Source organism: Solanum pennellii, chromosome 11 (assembly GCF_001406875.1).
Source record: "Solanum pennellii chromosome 11, SPENNV200".
Taxonomy (NCBI): domain Eukaryota; kingdom Viridiplantae; phylum Streptophyta; class Magnoliopsida; order Solanales; family Solanaceae; genus Solanum; species Solanum pennellii.
In genome coordinates, this window is record NC_028647.1 from 61,849,096 (window position 1) to 61,873,794 (window position 24,699).

Sequence of the window (24,699 nt, forward strand, 5' to 3'; positions counted from 1 at the left end):
TTCGGGAACGCTTGAAAATTCTTTTAAACTGATCAAATCATACATACAACAAGTGTTGACACATTGACTAATAGATCAAGTTTCACAAAATTGGTTTGAAGCAACTTACATCTGCCAAGGACATCAATCTGTAGTCTGTTGTACAATGGACATGATCATTCATTCAGATAAGAGATGTGAACGCGATGTTTGATCATTTTTTTAGACGTGACACTTTCTTTGAGTAGTCTTCTTCATTGTCATCCTGATCATTTTTAGACGAAGCGATCTTTGATTAGTTGTCTTCATTCCATTGCCTTCCTGATCACTTTTAGACGCGCAAGTGCTCTTTGATTAGTCTTCATCGTTGTCATCCTGATTGTTTTTTTGATTGTGTTTCTGAGCGTTATACATATCCGCTACCTGAGAAGCAAAGCATGAGGAGATTAAGAGTTCAAACCAACAAGGTCATGGAGTAAATAGAATATAAACCAGCAAAAGATGAGATGACGAAAAATTTAAGAAAGATCACCATCTCTGCTGATGAGGCCTCCTCAGGCTTCTTGTCTTCTCGTACACGGCTCAGACGTGGAAATCGTAACGAAATTCCCTGTGACAAGAATGAGTAAATGATATAATTATCCTTAACTTGCCACTAATCAACACTATATTGGCATTTATTCTTCACATTAGAATATGAGAATGTCCCAACTGTTTCGGGTTCGATATATAAAGGCACTAGTAACTTTTGTTAAATGCTTTGGCATGATAAGCCAAGCAATGAAGAACGGCTTACGCAGGCGTAGATGTGCAAGATTCAGTTTTCTCATTGCATGTTACATTCATACCTTCGCGGGATCCACGATACCTTGGGCAGCACGGTGGACAGGGCTGATAGTAAGATCAGCAGCTTTCACTTCCCAGACCTGATATTAACAAAGATTTATGGTAAAATCAGTGTTATCAAGGGCAAAAAGTGTAAAAATAAAAGCATTGAGCTCGATCGAGATTTTAAGCGCAAAACGCAATTAAAGCACAGCTTCAAAGAAGGTACAAATGAAGAATAAAATATAGTTCATTTGTCATTCAAGAATATAACAATTATATGCACAACAACTCTATGGATAAAGAGCTTGAAATTTTGCAATTGAGTGAATATTTATGTTTACTTTTGCCTCAGACAAGATAAAGCCCATTGGTGCTGAGGCATTAGCCCTAGTGCCTTGGTGACTGCACAGGAGTTACAGCTAAGCTAAGTGAAGTGCTCAGCCTGCTTTATTAGCCCTAGTGCCTTGGTGACTGCACTGGAGTTACAGCAAAGCTAAGCAAAGTGCTAAGCCTGCTTTGAACCTACTTTCAGGGTCTAACGCACCTTTGACAGCACGAGATAAAATCCACAACCTATATCTACATGAAAAGGCGATTGACCCATTTTTCCACATAGAAGTTTGAAAAGGCAGAAAAATGTCAGTTCAACAGTTTATCAAATTAGAGGACCTCATAAGATCTCGAATCCTACAATGACATCCAAGGGGTACTGCTTTTAAAAGCAAACAGCTACCCCAAAAAAGGCAACAAGGCCTGTAGGGCTTGAAGCGAAGCCCATCCCTTTCCGGTTCCATCCAAAACTATAACCCCAATAACGGATTCATGAGTAATCAACATACATGAATCCCATAAGATAGTAACGTAAAACAGGAAACGCAGAAGATATGGATGTTATGCTCACATTATGCACCTAAGAAGAATATAAACCGAACTAACTTCCTTTCACTAATTTAAAATTATCAAAAGAAAGGAGAGAGAGACCCAAAAGAGAAAGAACAAAGAAAAGGATTAAAAAGTTTTGAAGTAAGGCAAATGTGTGAAATGTATAAGCTATTACCTCGGTAGGTTCAAACCAAACATCTGGATTGATGGTTTCCCCATACCTGTAATATGACTGCATATCACACATATGTTAAGAGGGGCACAAGAATCCCACTAACTGAAAGCAAAGTGCTTCCACACAACTTGAGAAAGATGAAAAATGCAACCTTTGGTTTAGGAATAACTTTAGAACGAAGGCTGGAAGAGCGTTCCTCAAGCTGTAGTTCAGAAAACCCAGTTCCTAACCATAAAAAAGCATGGCATGTAAACACCCAAGTATATAAGTAGGATAAATTGTTGTCACTTAGTGTTTACAGGAGTAGGCAGCTTACCGATTTTACAGATGCTCTGAAACTCCTCGTTGTTGCTATCATAACAAGCTAGGAGAAAGGCTCCGTAAACACCTGTCCGAAAACGAGTGCATTAGCCAAATAAACCAAAAAATAGTAAGGCCCAGTTTATCCATGTAAAAGTAGATAAAGTTACCAGTACGTTTCCCCCGACCATGAAAAGCACCAATTGGTACCAGATCCAGTGAGTCGCCAATACTGAAACTCAAAACTGTTACGACTGAAAATTTTCCACAAGTTCAAGCAACAATCTATCCAAAGAAGTACTCCTGACACATACCTCTCCATGTAGTCCTTCTTCAGTTTTAGCCAGTTATTTGACCGTTTTGAAGGCTCATATGTAGCATCTTTAGTTAGTGTTTTGATAATCAATCCCTCACAACTGCAGAAATGAACAAAATTGAAGTGATTAAAATTACTTTTCTAATTTTCCTCTACTACAAGTAAAGACGGGAAGTTCTGTTTTCTTTTTACTTTTTGGATCAAGTGTAGTGTAATACAAGATTAAAGGATCTCACCTAACTGGCTAAATCACAAAATGATGTCTAGTCACTGCTGCAAAAATAAACATATGGAAGGTCGGCCCTTGAGAGGTAGCTATTATGGCATAAAGTTATCAATCATTCAACCAGTGAAGTGGATGAAACAACAATAAAGAGCCACACATGCTCTACTTATTGCAGGGTTTTTTTTCCTTCCCTGTTACCTCTTCACCCATAAGGATTAGAACACACCAAGAAGTTACTAAATAGACCAGAGTAGGAAATGAGGACTTCCAATTTATGAACTTCTATTCTGGCGTTATTTGCTTACTCTGCCCACCAATTCCATTCCACCCCTTAACTCCCTTCTCTGTTTCGTACTAAGTTCACCTTAACAGAGCTGGTTTATTCTCTGGAGAGACAAATTCGGCAATGGAAAGCCTACCGAATGTCTCGTGGAAGAAACATATCTTTGAATCCTAAAGTACCATACATTTTAAATGGACGTGTTCACTTTGCATAACAAGTGAAGGTAAAGCAAAAGGCTCTCTTTGTTTACACAATTCAAATATTTTTAGTTTTGGTTACTAAGGTGACAATTGCTCAATTCACTTGGCATTTCCTCTCATCCACCATCACCTTAGGCACTCGTAATAGCTATAACCAGATCCGGAACCAACTTCATAGACAACGTAAAAACATCTAAAGTTTTATGATTGTACCTAAGTCCTTCCCCTTCGGCAGGGTGACTGGAAAAGGGACTTGAAGAACGGAGTGAGGAGAAAAGATAGAGGAGATGGAATGGGTGATTGGGTATGATATGTATGTCAGTGGGATCCGTGGAGTTCATCCATCCAAAATCAAAAGGTCTCACCAGAAGTTTTGTTGGTTATGTGTAGACAATGTCGAATTTCTCCAGATGATATTGTTTCATGTGGATAGCAACAATTTTTCCTTAAAAGCAGAAGCAGGAAAGGAGATCTTGTGTGCTGCAAGAGCAGCAATTTGGCTACAAAATAAGAAGTTGTATGTCCCTTTCGAGGTCTTCAAACATTGTTGCCAACCTTTATAGAAAACCCACTTCACAAACTTAGTAAACCCTCCATAGACATATAACAGTGATACAGTGTTACCAAATGTGGAGTACGAAAAAGCGCCAAGATCTTCTGGAGCTTTATATGCAAACCAAAATTAAGCCACAGGATTTGGTCAAGAAAGGTGTGATCGAAAAGGAAAAACTAACAACAAACATAAACAACTACTGTAATGGATAAAGAAACTGAGAAAACCTAAAATTAAGTGAAACATATAACTGATAATCATAGTAATTTTATTTTTTTATTCAGATGCAACAACGCAGTTTTGAAATCTGATAATTTTCTAATTTCCTATTCTAATTAGTAACATATGTACTTCATAGTGTCTCCTTAGTATATTTAGGGTGTGTTTGGTATGAAGGAAAATATTTCCAATTTTCCCCTGTTTGGTTGGCTTTAAATGTTTTCCAAATAAAATCATTTTACTCAAATTTAAGGAAAATGACTTCCCTTCAAAAATCAAAAAGAAATTCCAAAACTCTACTTCATTTTTCAATATCTTTTTCTTATTCTACCCCGTACACCGTACCCAACCCTCCCCGTCCAAAAAAAATAATAAATTTTTAAATCTCCTTATTTTTTAAATTTCAAATATATTTACACCCCTACCCCCAAACCAAACATTAAAAAATATTTTCTACTTACCAACCAAACATCAGAAAATAAGTTAGAAATCCACTTGTTTTCCAAGAAAACATTTTTAGGAAAACATTTTTCCTTCATACCAAACACTTGTCTTTTTCAAGACAGAGATGGTGTGAAGCAAGCTCTAGCACCACGTAAGTGACACAAGGCACCCAATTTGTGAGCCTCAAGCGAGCTTTAAACACACAACCGAGAGTGGAATTACACATGAAGTATCTCCGGATCTTTTAAAAAGAGAAGACAGAAAAGGCCGAAACCAAGAAAAGAACTTTCAGAAATCTCCACTAACTTGACTTTACTCCTTTAACAAATTAAGAAGCAATATTGGGTTCGAGTTCAAACAAACCAAAGGTAAAAAAATTTCTATCATACATAACAGATAACTAATCAAGTAACAGCAGCAAGGGCCAAAGAATAAGGAAACGTCATTTACATGAACTAGCTCTTCAAATGCTTGACATAAGGCATCTTGTGACCTACTTTACAGAAGTTCATGTCACAACCATTACGAATGTACGTGAACTTCACCAAAAACATATTTTAAAATGTATAAAACTAACAAAAAATGCATTTGAATTACCAGAAAAGCAGAAGTAGATTTCTTAGATATATCAGTATCGAATCATTACCTGCCGTTGACCGCATCTTCAAGAAATTTTGTTATTTCCTCGAGATCATTTGAGGTTACAGCTGTAGCAAACTGGAAATATCCAGGTTCTTCTTCAAATGACTTGTAAAGATGCTGCTTGAAGGCAGAAGTCACGGTATTAGCGCTAAACTTTGTAAAGGATGTGTTCGAGCTATAAGCTGATCGTTCACATAATGTTAATATTGGAGAAAAGGATCTAGCTATATATTGATTGTTCACACAATGTTAATATGAGAGAACAGTTTAATATACTAAGAATCCATTGAGCAAAAGCCCATTTACTTACTAAAAGTAAAAATGACCAGATATCAATATGAGAGAACAGTTAAATATATTAAGAATGGGATCTTAGGATATCACAAGCCCACCCCCTCCCTGCCAAAGAAACTAAAACCTTAAGTTCCACTTAGGAACCCTATAGAAATGTTGACAAACAATCAAACCTATAGATAGGCAAGAATCTTCTTTTTTGTCCACATAAAAATCTAAGCACATGGAATTAGTTGTGTTAATTGCTCCAGCCCTCCCGATTTAGAATTAAACCTGAAAGAGCATCTAAAGTTGACTGGAATAGAATACTTCATATATTTACTAATTGAAAACCTTTTTTTTGAAGATATTAATACATTAAGAGTCCTACGATAAGTGGAGAAAAAGGTTTAACAGATCATTAAATTATAGTATGAAAAGGAAAGCAGATACAGTAGATCAGAGGAAAATAGTTATCAGAGATACTAATTGATCTCCCAATGTGAGATTAGATCAAACAAAATGGGCCACAACAAAAAAACGCTGCAAGCTTGCACCTCAGCATCTAGTTAATAAAGACATCTGCCGATGCTTATTTTCCCAGACGTAAACAACTTCACTATTTTCGCTAACTAAGCCATACATGACTCTTAATCCTGCAGTCTTCTCACGTAAATGATTATTAGCTATATCAGATTCAGGTCGATGGAAGAAAGAGAAAAATCATTCCAAATGATATGAAACACAAACAACTGCCAGATCACTAGATTTTAAGAGAGGTCAAGAGACTTTGGAAAATTGAACAAATCAGAACAAAGTTCACTCTACCTGTACCTTTCCTATAGTACTACCTATGAAAATAAAGGAAGAAGGCTGACTCATGAGGGAGTGAACCTACTTGTGTAATTTACATGGGTTCATTGGTAGGAAGTGCAGAAGAGGTAAATGCATCTTTTCACTGAAGAGAAATCTCAAAGCAGCAGCAAGAGTTTACGAATATAGAATTCTCATGGAAATAAAAATCTGACGCTAGAAAAGGTTGAACAGATATATCAACTAGAACTAGATGTTAAGGCCCCAATTTTAAGCAGATGCAATGCTTAGTCCAAGGGGCACCGGCAAAATGGGAGCTGCAAAATTTCACAAATGCATGCTTACATTTTACCTTTTTTGGTTGGGGCAGGGGGGGTGGGGCTAAGTATGTACATGCTAAGGTTTTTGTAACAAATTATGTCACAATCACATCAGCATAAGACATCAGTAAATGCTTAAAATATGTGGTTCAAGGATAAGACATTTCACTGATAGACAGTTCATCTGGTACCAATTACCATCAAGACAAATGCTACTTGGTTTCCGCAGAAGCACAAAAGGATACAAATTGCATAAGAATTCATTGGAGCAAAAGAAGAAAATATAATCATGAGAATTTCAGGCAAATTTTCAACCACAAAAATGGAAGTACCTCTCTGCGAACATTAAGTTGCTCTTGAAGAAGTGGTTGTCCATTAAGATACAAGATATCAAAAGCATATATGCACACGTTGACCTTGATTTCACTAATGACAACATTTTTACGAGCACGTGTAGTAAGGACCTGTAATAAACATATATCTGTAAGTATCACCTCATCTTACACCAAAATTACACATAAATGTAGCAAGATGACTCTCCAAGCAAATAATGAGCATTTATCGGAGAAGAAATATTGGCAGGTGAAGCTTGCTTGCGAAATGAACACAAGATAAAAAGTCTAAAAATATAAACTTGACGGAGTTCAGACAGAACTCGTTTGATAAACTAACTCTATATGACCTGGACAGAATAAGTTATATTATAGTTGATAAAGAGCCTAACTAGGTTAGCTACTGATCCAAACATATACTGAGTTATAGGCTTATGGCAGCATATGCGTTAATGCAATTATACATCTACTTTGCTATGGGCAGAAGTTGTTCCTGTCAAGGTTCATATCTATTGAATTTCCTCTATAATCCAATTTATCACCTTTGAAGCCCCAAGGATGGATCTACAAGACTACAACTGCAAAGTATATATAGACTAGGTGAAGATTGTTAACCTGAAAGGGCAGGATCTTCTGTTTCTCACGGTCGTATGCAACCAGTTCACAGTCAAGAACAAATGAAGTTGCAGATGATTTCTTCAATCTGCAACAAATTACAAGAAGTAGCTAATAGATTAACAACAGATTTCAGATACTGTTCTACTCTGGTATACAAGGTACAGATTATTGTGGAGAACCCAAATACTGTAGCAATTTAGATACCATATAATACATTAGCTAACAAAGAATTTAATTTCGTTATCTACCAGGGATCGTAATTACAATGTAAGAAGCATAAACTAGAAAATTATCCAGTCTCCTGTCCCAAGAAGTGTCAGAGATGTCCTGCGTGTAGAACTCATAATCTAACTTTACATGCGTAACATAAGTTATGTGTTCCATAGTTACACTTCAGAAAATGAAATAGTTGTTTAATTTTCAGAATTATTCGTGCAAGGAGCGACTACCTTTTCAGACATACACTATAGTTGGTTAATCGAGTCACTCAGTCATCAAGTTTGAAGTCTTGGTTTCACATATTTCTTACAAGTTGTAGCTATCCAAAAATCCACTATCACGTCAGTCCTTGATAATTTTTGGCATATTCAGATCCAATTTTACCTTTTCTACCCAATAGCAGTCAACTAAAAAGTATTTGATCCTGGGTTTGCAAATTATAAGATTCAATTCCAGAGTCAAAAGTTCCGAGCAAACACAGTGCCCAAAGTCATCAACTTGATCATGCAGAGATTCCCATCTCTTTTTCCGATTGTTTCATGCAGATTGTCCTTTTTAAGCAGCATATTGTGAAACTATAGAGAGCCAAACTTTTAATGTCTTCACTATAATGTAGCTAATAGCTAATAAATGGGAGGCTTTTAGCGTCTGAAGACAACATTGAGATAAGAGGAAGTGCTTGCATACAACAACTTCAAAAACAGAAAATTGAGACAAATAAAGTAACTACCTTGAGATAGCAGTAACAACATCAGGAAACTTTCCAGTATTTCTTTCTGCATTTCGGCTGTATATCTCAACGGAACCATCTTCCATGTAGTGTATCTAGACTTAAAAACAACAATTAACAAAAATTAAAATGCAAATAATAAATTTCTTTTAAAAGGATTGAGAAGATCTGGAAATGTTCAGAGAACAATGTTTTAGACCGACCTCAGTACACTTTTTACATTAAGGATGTGCAACTTCGATTCCGTTAATCAGAAGGTAGAGGAAAAAAGAGGCAAATAGAAGCAATACATGAATAACTTTACTAATAGACACTGCAATAAACATTAAAAAGAGAACTAAAGGGAAGTTATCAATAGCAAGAAAGAGCATGTAATGCAATAAATTAAGACTATGTATGATGTCGCAAGATCTATATCAGCTGGTTAGCCATAAGTCGGTGAAAGAAGCAGGCTCATTTAGTCTCTAGATTGCTTCTAAAACCAACTTTCCACTCTGTTCCCAAACATCCAGAGATACAATATTAGAAAAAAGTAGACATCCAGGAGGCTCCAGAAAGTGTGAAAATATAAGGGAATAGTTTTTAGGAGGACAATTGCGGCCAAGAACAGAAAAGACAACTATGAATTTTTGAGGGGAGAATCCAAAGTAACTAGGATTAAAACTGAAAGTTCTGTTCATGATATTGCAAGAAAGAGTAGGAAGCAATATATGGGCCCCCAGAATACGCAAACCTTAAATCAAAGAGGAAAAGGGAAACCAAGTACATTTATCCAGCAGGGCCCAGTAAATGAAATTACAACCTTAATCAAGTTGGAAGACCAGCTGAGGAGAAATTTCCCCTCTCTAAATAAAAGGAATGCAGCAATGCTGAAGAGAAAGCTCTAACTAACAAGAACAAGATTGGCACTCCTGACTTTTCATGGGAAAAAACATAACATATCCAAAAGAGAAAGGAAGGCGTCAAGTTCCAAGAGCTACTTAGCGAAAAAAATGAAAAGGCCTACGATGTAAAAAATAAAAGTTCTTCTAACTCTTAAGGCTTTTACTACCTGCCATTTCCTCCTCCAAATGGGTTCACTAGTTTCAATTCAAATGTCTATGATGAAAATGAACCTTGAATGGGAACTGAGTACATTTAAAGGCATATTATTCTTCTTTTAGAAAATAAATAGCTCAAATCTTTCATTGAGTTGCGGCAAAGAATCTGATATGAGGAAGAATCAACTTCACGTGATTCAATAGGATAAGATGTGATTTCCTTTGCATTGTATTCTTTTGCATTAACAAAAAGCCCCTTCCTCTACTAGATATAAAATAAGATTTAACCAAGAAACAAACAACTCTGACAGCTATGATGGAAATGCAAAAACGAAATCAGTTTGCATGGAGGCAGCATAAATACTACACCCGAAAAAAAAGTAACCATGCGACAACATTTCATTCAGTTGGGTAAATGGTTTATTCATTCAGGATCACTTATATTTGCATATGATTTTAGTTCCCATTCATTTTGTGTTCAGTTCCTAGAGAGAGTATATAATTCGTAGTAATTTATGAATAAAAATTACTAATAAGACAAGATTATAAGAACACCTGGGCACGTTCACCATCATACTTGTATTCACATGTGAACTCCATATCCTGAAACTTATCAAGAATTTCAGATACTCCTTTGGTTGGCTTAGCTAGCATAGGTCCAACAGGAACACCAGGTGAGAAACCGCATGTTTCTGAAAGCTTCCAAACACCATCAGCTAGAAGAGCAGGGATAATTTTTTCATAAACTGGAATCACAGAGTACACTTGCTTAACAATCTTGGCAGCCTGCCAAACACAAAAGTTAAATGAAATAAGGAACCAATGAGATATGCATTCAAGAGCAATGGAAATGCAGCAGACAGCTTGTCTAATGGACTTGCATCATATACAAAATGAGAAGAGATTAAAGTTTGATGAATCAATTAATTTGCAAGGTAACACTGATCCACTTCTGCTAATTCTTGTAGTGGAAACAAGATTTATATTGGCATATATAGTCAAGCTATGCAGACCCTTTTCCCCTTTCTGAAAGATAAAAATACTTATTCAAACTGATTAGTCTCCATCTGCCTAAGCCTAGGTGGACAGAGTTATCCGGGCTCAATTGTTGACAGGAGGTCACCTGTACCTGCTGGAAGATCAAGATACGTACATGTTGGCCCAGAAACCACCATTATAAAAAACATACTTAGTGAAGGTGAGCCAAGTCAAGAAACTCCATCAATTTTTTTTTATATAAAACCCAACCTATACGAAAGATAAAAGATTGTTCATGCAACATGAAATATATTTGGTTCACTCTACAAAAACAAGTTTCCATAAAAATAATTATTAGAATTACGAGGGCTAGATGGCGTACGGTTCAAAATTCACTGAAAATGGACTCACCCCTCTACCCTACTCATCATACACCACACTTTTATGCAGCCTTAAGAACTTGTCAAAGCACCTTGTTCTAATGGTGCCTTCGTCGAATCACTTATATTCCACCAAAAGAGTGAAATCATTGGGCTACCAGAACAGTCCTCTACATACAAGCAATTATGCTATTCAGATCTCTGAGACAACAAACGGTTCTAGTGGCAGTCACTGGGCAATGGCTCCTTTCGACTTTTATTATTAACCAGTAAGTAATGTTCTCTTTGCATAGGAAGAGAATACACAGCAAAGGAAAAGTCGAGGTGATAACACCAAACAAAGAGACGTGTTTTCTTTAACACCAAACAAATGCAAATGCAAACGCAAATTTGGGGTCAACTAAAGAGTTAAGAAGGAAACAAGATACTTTTATCCCTAAATTAATAGTAATATTACAGTTCATACAAGTTCGCAGGAAAATCTAATGGATGACTCCTCCAACTAGAGAACAATGCACCTCTTCCAAAGGAGAATCTACACCTGCAGGAGGTGATGAATGCTTATCTGAGTACACAAAAGCATGAGCGATTGCGACTAACAGTGTTTGTTCAGCCAAACCAATGCGTAGCTTTGTCTGCAAGAAAGAGAAATCAACTTAACAACGGTCCAATGATCGATGCAACAGCTAAATAATTCCATGAAAAAAAAAATTCCTCTAACCTGGAGAAGACGAATCAAATATTGGGGTTCACAATCAGTGGCTGCAACAAGCAGTGATTTAATGTAATTCTTTTTCTTTTCCTGACTATCCTTTCCAGATTCCTAAAAGAAACTCCCACATAAGAAAAGACAACATAATCATAGTACAGATACTAGAAATCATACTGCAAGATCGAAAACTATATCAGATAAAACAAAAATAAGCAACTAAAAAGAGAATCATCTGCACCACAAATAGGAGAAACTTATTTTGTAGCTTCCATGACAAAAATCAGTTCAGTGCGCAACGCACAGAACTGACTTCGATTGAAGGCTTCTATAGGAACTTCAAATATGTGGTATGGTAGCTATGTCACTTAACATCTTAATCCCACTTCAAGAAGTATCTAAAAGAAAGTGAACAATGAAACTGGAATACCTTGGCAATGATCCGAAATGTGTCAAAAACTTTGGCAACAGTCAGTGCTTCTGGTTTATGCATCAGAGGCTGTGATGAACGACTTGCTTTTGCAACAAGGCCCAAATCTCCAAGCTCCTGTGTGTTTAACAATGAAAAACAGACATTTGGACTAGTCAAAACTGAACAGGAGAAAAATTGGATCTCCTGGATGGCAAATATTACAGGATAAGCATACAAATTTCTGGTCAGTCCCTTGTGTATACAATTAATTGTGCCAACTATGCATGTGATCAAACACATGATTATCAAGATGCTGCTCTAAATGTGATGGTCCAATGTTAGGCTCCTAAATCAGGTACATGCCAAAGCCATGCAGCATTTGATCCCCACTAACTCCTCGCAGCCTCCATCCCCACCCTCTCCAAAAAAGTCTCTCAATTTCTTCAATCTCCCAACAACATGAAAGCTGAAATTCACTTGTGTCTAGCAGACCACCAACTACTAGTTTTCAACAAATTTGAAGACGACAAAGAGAGAAAAAAGGGAAAATGAAAACAGAAACAGTGACATAAAGTGTGATGTAGTTATTAACAGAATCTGACATAGTTCTGTGAACTGCAGTAAAGTTGTCATATGTCATATAGCTACATATATAACACTAGGCATTTTCTAAAGACATCGCTTAGGCAATTACACTCAATTAAGAAAAAGTTAAGTTTCACTTTTAATCTCCTCTTGGGAGCCTCTTTCAACAATGCACTGTCTTTCAATCAGACAAAAGATTCAGGTCATGCTTGTGTTTCCCATTAGAACCCATAAGGAATTAGTCAAAACAACTTACACTAGACAGCATTATCAATTCAGCAATTGGTCATGTTTGAACGTAATTATTCCCAATTAACAAATGTATTACCTTGTATTGCTTCTTGATATGTGCTTCTTTAGCACCACAGGCTTCAGCAAGTGCCTTGATAATGGAAGCATCACCAATACCAAGCTCCATCCCATCGTGTGCAGCTGCAATCTTATTAGCAGCAAGGTACACAACAGGCAACAAATCCTCAGGCGTCGTCTCAATCACAGTCCTCAACATATTAGTCACAATTTCAGTGATCACAATCCGCCCTGACTCCTTCGAAATTGCATCAAACGCCTTAACTACAAACATGAACGGCACTCTCTGACCATCTCCCCAATACACAGCCTTTCTTGGATCAAAGTTCGCAGCTTTTTTCTTTATTTCCACAATGCTCTCATCTGGACTAATCATTTTCCGTTTCTTCACCACACACTCCTCACTTTTCGACTCATTAACCAAATGGGTGTCCTCAATTGGCTTCAAAGTTGAGTCTTGACTCTGTTTCTTCACCTCCAACTCCTCACTTTTCGACTCATTGACCAAATGGGTGTCCTTAATTGGCTTCAAAACTGAATCTTGATTAACAACAGGGCTTTTACTTGAAGTTTCAACATCTGGGGTTTTACGTTTCTTAGGTGAGGAGGTTGTTTTCTTCTTGGAATTTGCCATAAGTACTGCAAACGCAGAGCGAGGAGGAGCAGGAGGAGAATCAGACATGGTTCTTGAATTTGAATTAGGGTTTACAGAGAAGAAAAGGGGTTTGAGAGTTGACTGCTTCTTCTTGTAGAAATGAAGAAAGATTGAAGAAGGTTTAACGGAGAAATTGTAAAGAAGAGTAGTTTGAGTGAAACGATATGAACTCAAACACAACATTCAATTTGGAAAAAGAAAATGTGTAAAGGAAGAAAGGGAAGGAAATAAGAGAGAGGTGGCGGGAAAGGAAGGAGATGCATTTTTGTTATCACTATGTAAGTATACGATACATCTAAATACATGTATTTTTTCGTTAGAAATATAAGAGATGAGAAGAGAAGTGAGGACGATAATCTATGTATCTCATAAATACATATGATTGATGTTTTGAAGAATTTAACTTACTAAAATGTTTATTTTTATGTATTTTTTTACTTCTAATTAGTATATATATATATATATAATTGATCAATGCAACTCTATTAATTCTTCGAATCATTTAGAAATGAAAAAGTACACACAATGTTGGATTAATGTGTAAAATGTAAATGGTTGCATTAAAGTAATACTGATAATAATAGATAAATATAGAAAAGGGTTATATTTGTTCTTATACTCTTAAAAGAAGGGTCATATTTATTCGTTGTCATACTTTTTTGATGTATTTGCTTATATCATTCAACTTTGATACATATTTGCCCTTACATCGAAAATAACATTCCCTAGTTGCTTCATGTTTCTCATCCTTTCTTTTTTCCTTTTGATTGTGATTTTATTTGATGAATGATTAACATCAAGAAAAAAATTACGTTTTTGACCATAATCATGATCATGTCCACGTCCACGTTCATGACCACGATCATGATTAGGGCCGCGATCTTTTTCACGCCTAGCATGGTGGATGTACGCCTCATTCACTTCATGAAGTGATTCAGATCCAGTCGACCGATTCTCATGATTTTTCATTAATAAATCATTATTTTATTCAACCACAAAAAGATGAGAAATTAGTTCGGAATACTTTTTGAAACCTTTCCCTCGATATTGTTGCTGCAAGAGCACATTCGAGACATGAAAAGTGGAGAATGTCTTTTCCATCATATCAATCTCACTAACAGTTTATCCACATAATTTCAACTGAGAAGTGATTCTGAACATGGCAGAATTATATTCATGTATAGACTTAAAGTCTTGTAGCTTTAGATGCATCCAATCATATCGTGCCTTTGAATGTATGACCATCTTCTAGTGGTCATATTTTTTTTTTTAGGTTTTTCCACAAAACAAGTGGATCCTTAACTATTAGATATTCGATTTTCAGAATCTCGTCAAGATGATGACGCAATAATATCATTATTGTTATTTCACATTCTAACTGTAATAGGGACTTGTTTGTCATTTCCTGTATTAAAGTTAGTCAAAACAAAAACAGAAAGATGAAATAGAAAAACAAAAATAATCCGAGTCCACAGAAACTACTGTGTCTCTTTAAGAAATTTAATCCTCTCACTGTACCCGAGGTTATGGATTAATTTCTCCCAAGATAAAATGGATTAACCTGTTAAAAAAGTAGTGGTACCTCAAACTTCTTTAACTTCAGCGAACGTAAGAACAACAACAAGTTACACACAAACTCAATCGATTGACAAATTTTGTTTATGGGAGAAAATGTATGGAGAGCGAAGGATAAAATTTTCAGTATTCAAAAACTGGAAAAAATCTCTTATTTATAGCCATTTTCAGCAAGGGACGCGTCTGTTGGGAAAAATCTGTTAAGACTTGTTTCTTCCAGACCTTTGTGTTTTTCGAAAAGAGTAAACGACTTTTCGGAATGTTACCGTTACACGCGAATAAATTTTGTTAATTAACTAATTAACTAACATCCTGAATTAATTTATAAGAGAAAGAAATTTAGGAAAAAGAATTTACTTAATGAGATCGATGAAATCTAAATCCGAAGTCGAGCAAGCAACGACGACGCGAAGGGGCACCTTCTTCTTAGCTCTTTAAGAAATAAAGGAGGTGTTTCCTAATATAAGGACAACAATTTCCTTTCCTTTTATTGATATGGGAGAAATGAATTTTAATGTGCACTTTGCAAATGACTTTTCATTTTCCTCCAAATTGGTTCCCTCATTTTTCTCTTCTTTTTTCTCATTCACATATTGCTAAACCCAACAGTGTTGTCTTACCAACAATAGGAACTACAATCATCCATTTGCATCTTCAAACAATAAATGGTCAATCAATCCTCTATAGCATTCTGCCTTCCAAAGATATCAGAATCATCAATCAAAAAAGTTGAAGATATTCTATTTTCTTGTTTAATTTAGTCTAACCAAAATGTTCCTTTAGACCAATTTGCTCTCGCAAATCTTTCAATGTTTCAATAGTGTCTTCCAACTTGTCATTTATGTTACGAAAGATATCAAACTTTCAATTTCTTCTGAGATCCAACGTTGAAAATTCGTTTGAGCTTCCATATAAACGAGGCAAGGGAATCAAATCTATCACTACTAATTCGAACTTCTTCAAAAACATTTGCAAAATTTGGAATTTTGGTAGACTTGGATATATGAAAACATTGATTAAAATGGTTTTTGAAAAATTCATGATGAAAAATAACTACACTATTATTAAGGGATGGAAGAAAAAATAAAGATGTGAGAATATAATTGAAAGATCAAAGTTGAACAACATTTTTTCCTCTTTTTCTCCTTTTTTTTGGTTGATGAAAACAAGCTTGAGAAGTGCCTATGTTATATAATGTGTTGTGTATGTACGACCATTGTAGAATTTTTATTCCTTAGTACGTATATGTTAGTATTAATATCTTTTTCATATGAGTATGTCCATCGATAGTCTTTTCTATTCTCTCAAACTTTGTGCTGAATCAAAATTAGACAAATAAATTAAATTTAAAGAGTCTTGATAAATAATGTGAAAACTTTCATCACTTAATTTTATTTTATTTTTCCAGAGTCAAATAGTTTAAGTTTGACCGAGAATTTTATCATGGAATCTTTAATTTTTTCAAATGAAGTTTATATATTTGTAAATTACGTAGTAGTACTATAAGTCACAATAACTAACAATATTTCAAAACATTTAAAAGACATATGAAAAATTACGGTAAAACTAGATTTGTTTAATCTTAAAATCTGAAATGTGTCACATCAATTGAGATAGGAAGAGTACTTATCTTTTTATTTATAAGTTAAAAATCAAAACAAAAAATTTATAAACAAAAAATTATAAAGAAAATTTAATTTATGATTTTTGGCTTATTTTTATTATTGTAATTAAAAGTATATTTAAATTTTACCCAAATACAAAAAAAAAAAAAAAATCAGCCGTTACTCACAATTTACTAGTGAATAAGAAAATAAAAATTGACGAAACACAATTTTAAAATCTTTTCATTTGTAACAAAATTTTGAAAGTGTTTATTTATTTTGAGGATTGACAAAACTTTTATAATAAGTATTAACAAGTTTCTAAGCTAACAAAACTTTCAAAAAGAATGTATGTTATATCAAATTAAGAAGATATTGTGTGTCAAGAACTTGGCTGTGACTAGTATAATATTGATACTTTTTATATCAGTGAAAATAGATTTATTTAAATCTTAAAATTTGAAATGTGTCACATAAATTGAGATAGAAAGAGTACGTATTTTTCTTATATTGTGATGGAATGAATCTCAACGAGGATGCTAAGTCTTTAAGGAGGTGTGTTTGACGTTCATGACGAAGAGTGGATCGAAGAGAAAGCTTGACAGATTCCTAGGTTGGCAAACTTTAAAAAAAAAATATATTAAACGTCTTAGATAAATTTTACATCAAAATAAAATAAAAAAAAATCAATTGCTTTTTAAGATGCAACACAAATTTAAATGATTAGCAAGCTTTTGATCTCTACAATAATATAACCTGAAAAAATAAAAAGAAAAAAAGAAAACCTTTTTTCCCCTACATATAAGTAAAAGGAATAAATGATTGATTAAGAGGGTATATATCCAAATCATGGAGCAATTAACTTTAAACACACTAATTAGTACTTTGTTTCAAAACATATCATCTTAATAAAAATCACATCTATTTTAGTAAAATATAATAAATATACTATGCAGCTTATTAAATCACTTTTTATTTGATAAATGTTTATTAAAAATTGAAAAGATGGAATATATAAATATTATTTTTTATCCTAAATTCCTTAAATAACATTTATTTTGGATTTTTTAAATATAAAAAAAACACTTATTTTGTGACAAAAGTAATATTATTAATTAGTTATTAGTAGATTACTTAATCCACTACTGTCTGAGTCAGCTACTTGTTATTAGAGTGGACAAGAATATTATTGTGTCTTTTGTCAGTTTCTATTCTTTATTTATTATACATTTGTTTATGTACCAACAATTTTATATCATATTTTAATTAAATCAATTAATTGAAAGATGTTGTAATTATTTAAATTAATTAGGATCGGCTATAATTATACCTTATAACTATTTTATTATATGATGAAAAGTCTTGAAATTATTAATAAAACTAATAATATGTGACGAATAGATGAACAATTTAAATAACTTCCCGCGGAAACACAAAATAAAATTAAATATAATAGATCTTTATGATTTGATTATTTAAATTTTATAAATATCGATTTCATTATATTCTATTCATATTATGATGGTTAGGTAGGTGTGTCCCATCGAATTTATTATTTTTAAGTAATAATTTATCATAGTTAGATTACTTTTACTTAATTATTTACCTACTTTTCCCTTTCAAACTTTTTAAAAAACAAAAAAAAAGGTTATGAAGCTTACCTAAGTAAAGTTGTATTTTTTTTATTAATAAAATTAATTTGACTTTGATTAATTAAATAGTCTAAATTATTTAACAGAATAGAACTGCCACCTAATCTACTACTATTATTCTCTAAAAATAGTCTCATTTTACATTCTTTTTTACTCTAATGTGTTAATTTATGAATAATTTTTAGGAATCACGTGGTTTTAATATGAAATTACAATTATTTTTTTTTGGTTTGTAATTACATTCGTTCCTTAAGAAGTAACACAAATAGGATATATTAATATGTAGCTCGGGTACATTAAAGAGTATCTCAGATATATTATAACATAAATTGGATAGATAATATATAGATCGGATATATTAAAAACTAGTTCGAATACATTATAAAATAAAAATCAGATACATATTTATATAACTCAAATACATTAAATAGTGGCTCAAATACATTAAGGAAAAAAAGAAATTTTAGAGGTTTTTAAAAATAGAATTTTTTTTTCCATAATTTATTGATTGTATTTTTTAAAATAAATTGAATAATCAAAAATATAGTACAAAATTATTTCGCTCTTAATTATAGAGGTCTTTCCTTTTAATAGATCCTAACACAAATCTAGATCAATTGGACAAATCAAATTGTGAAGGGAAATGCAATTTCTCCTTTAATTTCAACACAAATCAAATTATTTAAATCAGTAAATTTTAAATATCAAATAATTATGTCAAAAAAATAAAAGTAATAAAGGAAAAGCTAGTGATTTTCAAATATCTGATAATAATATCAAAACAGTTCAAATAAAATATAAAAAAGAAACGGTTTCTATTTAATAAGTTTTAACATTAATCTAAATTAATCAAATTAACAATTCTTTAATTTTAATTGAATTGTGAAATGTGGGAGTAGAGTAGGGGTGGGTGTTTGTTTGTTTAATGTTTATTTTTCACATTGGAGTTCGGAGAAAGGTAAATAAAAAAGGAAAATCATGAAGTGAAAATTTAAACTCTCATCAATATAATAAAAATTTAAATAGCTAACTAATTTAATTAATCAAATTTTCGAAGCTCCCATATAAAAGACGCATCGAAAAGATAAAGAGAAAAGTATTGAAACACACATTAACTTTGTGTGAATTATTTATTTCATTCTCAAATTATTGACTGCATTAAAAAACACTTATTTACTTGATTAACTGAACTTAAATACACTCAAACTTATAATATGAGTGAAATACACTCTTAGGGCCCGTTTGGCCATAAATATATTTGGGAAAAATTTGGCAAATAATGTTTGTCCATACAATTTGCCATTATTTGGCAAATATTTTTGGCAAATATCCCAAATTTCCAAATACTAGTTTTTTCTAGTATTTGGGCCAAATCTCATTATTTGGGATATTTTGAAAATTAAAATTTTACCCCAATCTTTTATCTTTTACAAAAACACCCTCTCTAGTTTTTGCTTGCGTTGTATTACATCATTTTTTACGTGAACACCAAAATAGTGATGAAATATTTAGTGAATATTAAATAATGATATGATTGTTGATGAAAATTATTAAAAATTGGCTTTAGGTAACAAAGTCATGTACTTTGTCTGCTTCACGATACATGGAATAATTCTTGTTGCACTCACTCCAAATTACCACATCGTTTTAGTGTCATGGACATTATTTGTTATTGTTGTAACGAACATTCAATTGACTTGTAATACAAACTTTTAGTTAGTTTTGATAGTTTTTAAAACTTGTGGGTATAAATCATATTTTTCTAAAAAGTTGAAATATATTTCCCAAATTTTATGGCCAAACAGATGGTGAAATTTCACCCAAATTTTCACTCAAATAATATTTGCCAAGAATATTTGGAAATCTATGGCCAAACGCTAGCTTAAATTCTTGTCAAGTTTAGAGGTGTTTTCAACATTTCTCTCAATTTTTTTTTATTAAGAGTCACAAACTCCTAATGGTCAAAGACTACTTGCTATGTAAAGTGACAAATCGAAGATGTATCTAAGTTTAGTTAATAAATGATATGTATAAGATTATCGATTAGGTAAAAATAAAACTGATAATTTATAAGAAGTTCAAAAGTGTTTTAAATACTTTTCGATAACATGACAAAGAGGGAAAAAAGATGACAAAATGTACAAGAAAGGGACCAAAAAACCAAATCAAAACAAAACAATTCCAAATCAAAAGAAAAGAAAGTAAAGGCAGAAACCCCCATTAGAATACTCTTTCACAAGCAAACATAACTAGAGCAAAATGAGGAAAAAGCCATAGAAAAAGTTGGGGGAAAAAGCAAAAGAGAAGAAAAACCCTCAAAGAACTCATAAACACACAGTCACACAGTAGTAGTAACACTACAGTTCAAGAAAAAGCTCGTATCTTACCAGTCCCTTTCATTTCTTCTCTGTCTTTTCGATAAATCCTTCTGTTTTTTTTACCTGTCAGTTCAATCCATTTTTCCTCTCAATGCTACTCTCTATGGTCCCCTTTATCATGCATTAAACACTATCCGTGTTACCTCTCAGGTTGGGAAAAAATGGTTGTCTTTATCTTTCATAATTAATGTGCAAAAATTGGGTGTTTTAACACATTTATGTATGTGGGTACTTGCCAAGATTCCATTTTTTGATCTTTGTTATCCATATCTGTGCTTAAGTTTGTTGTTTTGAGACATTTTTGTTTGTGGGTACTTATCATGATTCCATTTTTTTGATCTCTGTCTTTCTTAATCTGTGCAAAAATTGGTTGTTTTAACACATTTCTGTATGTGGGTACTTAATCAAGATTCCATATTTTGATCTTTGTTTTCCATATCTGTGCTTAAGTTGGTAGTTTTAACACATTTCTGTTTGTGGGTACTTACCAAGATTCCATTTTTTTATCTTTGTTTTTCATAATGTGTGCAAAATTTGGCTGTTTTAAGACATTTCTGTAAGTGGGTACTTATCAAGATTCCATTTTTTGACTAATTCAACTCTTTTCTGGAATTAAATAAGCAAATGGGTGTTCAGTATTTGTCATGTCTGAAAATGGAAATGGTGATTTGTCTGTTCTTGTATGTTTCTACTGTGTGATTTCTTGCTGTTTTGGGGTTTTCAATCTTCAGATCTAATTGTAGCTTATTAGAGGTGATTTCAATGGAAATGTTTGGTGCTGAGTTGATTGATGATTGGATTGTGAACTGATTCACTAGGTATTTGTTGAGATCAAGTTGAGGATGGTGGTTTACTTGTGAGTTAGGGTTTGTTTCTTGGTGTGAAATTAATTGTTTCAATGGACGGGCGTATGAAGAAATACGGGCAGTTGAGTCCAGAGAGAGCAAAAGTTTGGACTGAGAAATCACCCAAGTATCAGCAGCAGCAGCCGGCACGGTTGAGTAATGGCAAAGTGCCTGTTGTATATTATCTCTGTAGAAATCGACAGCTCGAACATCCTCATTTCATTGAAGTGCCCCTGTCTTCAACTGATGGTCTCTACTTGAGGGGTAAACAAATGTTCGGTTGTAGAATATAAGTTAGTACTAAATGTTCTTTGTTTTGCTTTGGAAAATTTATTTGTTTTGTACTACTTTTGAAGATGTAATTGAGAGGCTTAACGTTTTGAGAGGTCGAGGAATGGCTTCATTGTACTCATGGTCTTGCAAGAGGTAGAAATTATTCAACAATTTTGATTTTTTGTCAAATTTGGTTTTAAATTGAAGATATCAATGTAGTCCGTGTGCTTAATGTATTGTTTGATTATGAAAACAGAAGCTACAAGAACGGTTTCGTCTGGCATGATCTTTGTGAAGAGGACCTCATTCTTCCTGCTCATGGTAATGAATATGTTCTTAAAGGCTCGGAACTTTTTGATGAATCCGATGCAGGTATATTAGACCTCCTTGTTAGAAATGTACAATTTGAACCACATGATTGTTAGTGTAATACAGTCGGACCTCTCTATAAACAACATTTCACTATAACATGTTATATTTTCTGTGGAACCAATCTTTTGTGTTGTGTTGTATTCTCTATAACATCATTTCGCTATAGATGCCAAAAAATTATTGAGACAAACGGTTTATTTAGCTGCATGTCTCTTGCCTACTCGAGTTCCCTTTTACTGTGAATGGTTACAGTTTTGGGATCATTAGTACTTATAGACCAACTATAAGTAACCTGGCCCTTTGGTTCCAGGTCGCTTCAGTCCGGCTGGAAATGTTAGATTGTCTAACCAAAAGCTGCTGCCAGAACCACAATCCTCTAGAAGCCAAGATGACACTTCGTCTTCTTCTAGCATGAATGAAAAAGGTACAAAGAATTCTCAAGATGATGAATCATCACCTCCTGTTCAACGATCAGGTTCTTCAGCGGTATCTCCTCAATCGTCCAGTGCTGATAAAAGCTCTTCATGGAATGGTTCATTAAGCTTGGCAGAGTACAAGATCTATAAGAATGAAGGTCTCGCCGATGCTTCAACTCAGACTGATGAAAATGGAAGCAAATCTACACCGCCAGAGACTTGCACGAGAGGTGTTTCAACAGATGATGGGTCTATAGAGCTTGGAAATAATGAAATTCAAGAGGTTCAGGTTCAACCAACAAATGAATCTGCGCAGATTTGCCGGGAGACAGTATCGCCTGCTCCGTCTTCGTCAAGTGCATCGTCATCAGGTGGTAGAACAGATACCTTGGAATCCCTCATCAGAGCTGATATTAATAAGCTCAACAGCTTTAGGATAATTGAAGGAGAGGAATTTCGGGTTCCAAAAACTAAGCTAAAGCCCTCAAATGTGCTGATGCAACTAATTTCTTGTGGATCAATTTCAGTAAAGGATCATAGTTTTGGTCTTATTCCTACCTACAGGCCGAGGTTTTCACATTCAAAGTTCCCGTCTCCTCTGTTCTCAACCTCGTTAACTTTAGGAGATCTTGATTGCCTGGCAGAGAATCCTAAGTTTATGAGTTTGAGGTTGGAAGATAAGGAATACTTTAGTGGAAGCCTTCTCGAGACGAATATGCCCAAGGAACCTACCCTTCTAAAGCGGTCGTCGTCCTACAATGCTGACAGGTTGATCTGTTATTCTATACTATTTCAGTAGAAACACTTGTGAAGTAATTAATAAATGCTTTACCAGTATGATATTTCAGACTTCTTGCCTATTAGATAATAGCTGCTTAATTTTGCCATCTGATTTCCTTCAGTTTTAGTCATGTCAACATTCACAGTGCAAATCATATTTTGGCTCATGTTTAACTATTTTGTCCTTTCTCATGATGATTGTTGTAAAGTATCTTCGCATTATTGGGGAAGAAAACATCAATATTTTTGACAGTGGTTAAGGAGAAAACTGGCACTTAAAGGTAAGTTTTATAAAGTGGTTGTTAGATCATATGGACGGAGTATTGGTTGGTCAAGAACTCACACGTCCATAAGATGAAAGTTGCAAAAATGAGCTTATTGAGATGGATGTGTGAGGGCACACTAGGGGAGATAGATATAGGAACTAAGATAGTCGGGACAAGGTCAGGGTGGCCCTGGTGGAGGACAAGATGAGGGAAGTGAGAATGAGATGGTTCGGCATTGATAATTTGACGTTATATGAGTGATAGAACTAGCTTGAATAATATTGTCTGGATGGCTGATAGAACTACTTCCTATTGAAGAAAAATTGTAGCTATTGACCAAGAATTCTTTGTCCGATTTTGCATGTCATTCTAAATGTTGAGTTGGAAACCGAATTTGTTGATGCAGGACAAATAAAGAACATGTAGATTCAGTTGAAGACAAAGAGGAGAAAAGCTCAGTCATAAAGTGCATTCCACGTTCCATCAAGGCGACACTAAATAAGCAGCAAGCAAGAAGCGAGTCAATGAAGTCTCCTGTTTCTGAAGGTCCTAGAATCTCATCAGACGGAATAGGCAGTTCACGGACCATTACATCCGACACATCCCGTGGAGGAAGCAAGCGAATTACAGAGCCATCTGATAAGATACACTCAAATAGAATAGACTCTTTCAGAGAGGAGAAAGACAATATGATCAAAATTGAAGAAAGTTAAGTTTCACTCAAGTAAAGATATGTTATGTTCCTTGTTATCGAATTACGTTAGTTGAAATGTCTTCCTTGTTTCTTTCAACAGGCTTGCATCAGGAGCTCGGGTTATAATACAGTCGAAAGGAGCTTTTGACAACGATGAACATTAGGCGAACCAAAAGCCTTTGGTTAACTAAGTGGAGAATTTTGTTGATCTTGTAACTACTTGTCCTACTTTTAACTGTCCAAGCATGTTATGTAAATGCCAAATAGGTGAAGCAAATTGAGTATTTGCTGAATAGGGACAAGTAGTTAGAGTTTTGAGCTGGTTCTATTGTACCTACCATTGAATTTTTCTTTTTCTGGTGTATAATTGCCATTGAAAAATGATCAAGTGTTCCACTTTCAATTTACTATGTCTGAGCAATCA

The 24,699-nt window shown here is 34.0% G+C and overlaps 2 protein-coding genes across 6 annotated transcripts; one reads left to right on the forward strand and one right to left on the reverse strand.

Moving 5' to 3' along the window:
- On the reverse strand, nucleotides 1–13,828 carry LOC107005036 (DNA ligase 1). The gene is made up of 17 exons (XM_015203495.1): nucleotides 12,785–13,828; nucleotides 11,890–12,006; nucleotides 11,472–11,573; nucleotides 11,269–11,385; nucleotides 9,948–10,178; nucleotides 8,353–8,447; nucleotides 7,401–7,488; nucleotides 6,786–6,917; nucleotides 5,052–5,164; nucleotides 2,479–2,580; nucleotides 2,335–2,396; nucleotides 2,181–2,252; nucleotides 2,016–2,089; nucleotides 1,865–1,921; nucleotides 828–905; nucleotides 512–589; nucleotides 1–402 (listed from the first exon to the last, which is right to left on the reverse strand). The coding sequence occupies exons 1-17, from the start codon at nucleotides 13,601–13,603 to the stop codon at nucleotides 334–336; spliced, it is 2,406 nt and encodes an 801-aa protein (XP_015058981.1). The 5' UTR covers nucleotides 13,604–13,828; the 3' UTR covers nucleotides 1–333.
- Nucleotides 13,829–20,434: 6,606 nt separating this feature from the next.
- LOC107004916 (protein UPSTREAM OF FLC) lies at nucleotides 20,435–24,699 on the forward strand. Of its 5 annotated transcripts, none has more exons than XM_027913058.1 (7): nucleotides 20,435–20,779; nucleotides 21,361–21,738; nucleotides 21,831–21,900; nucleotides 22,004–22,119; nucleotides 22,430–23,303; nucleotides 23,988–24,290; nucleotides 24,376–24,699. In XM_027913058.1, the coding sequence occupies exons 2-7, from the start codon at nucleotides 21,528–21,530 to the stop codon at nucleotides 24,437–24,439; spliced, it is 1,638 nt and encodes a 545-aa protein (XP_027768859.1). In that variant the 5' UTR covers nucleotides 20,435–20,779; nucleotides 21,361–21,527; the 3' UTR covers nucleotides 24,440–24,699. The 5 variants fall into 5 exon arrangements, with proteins under 5 accessions (XP_027768859.1, XP_015058818.1, XP_015058821.1 ...); XM_015203332.2 differs by having other exon boundaries at nucleotides 21,448–21,738; XM_015203335.2 differs by lacking the exon at nucleotides 20,435–20,779 and adding an exon at nucleotides 20,788–20,849 and having other exon boundaries at nucleotides 21,448–21,738.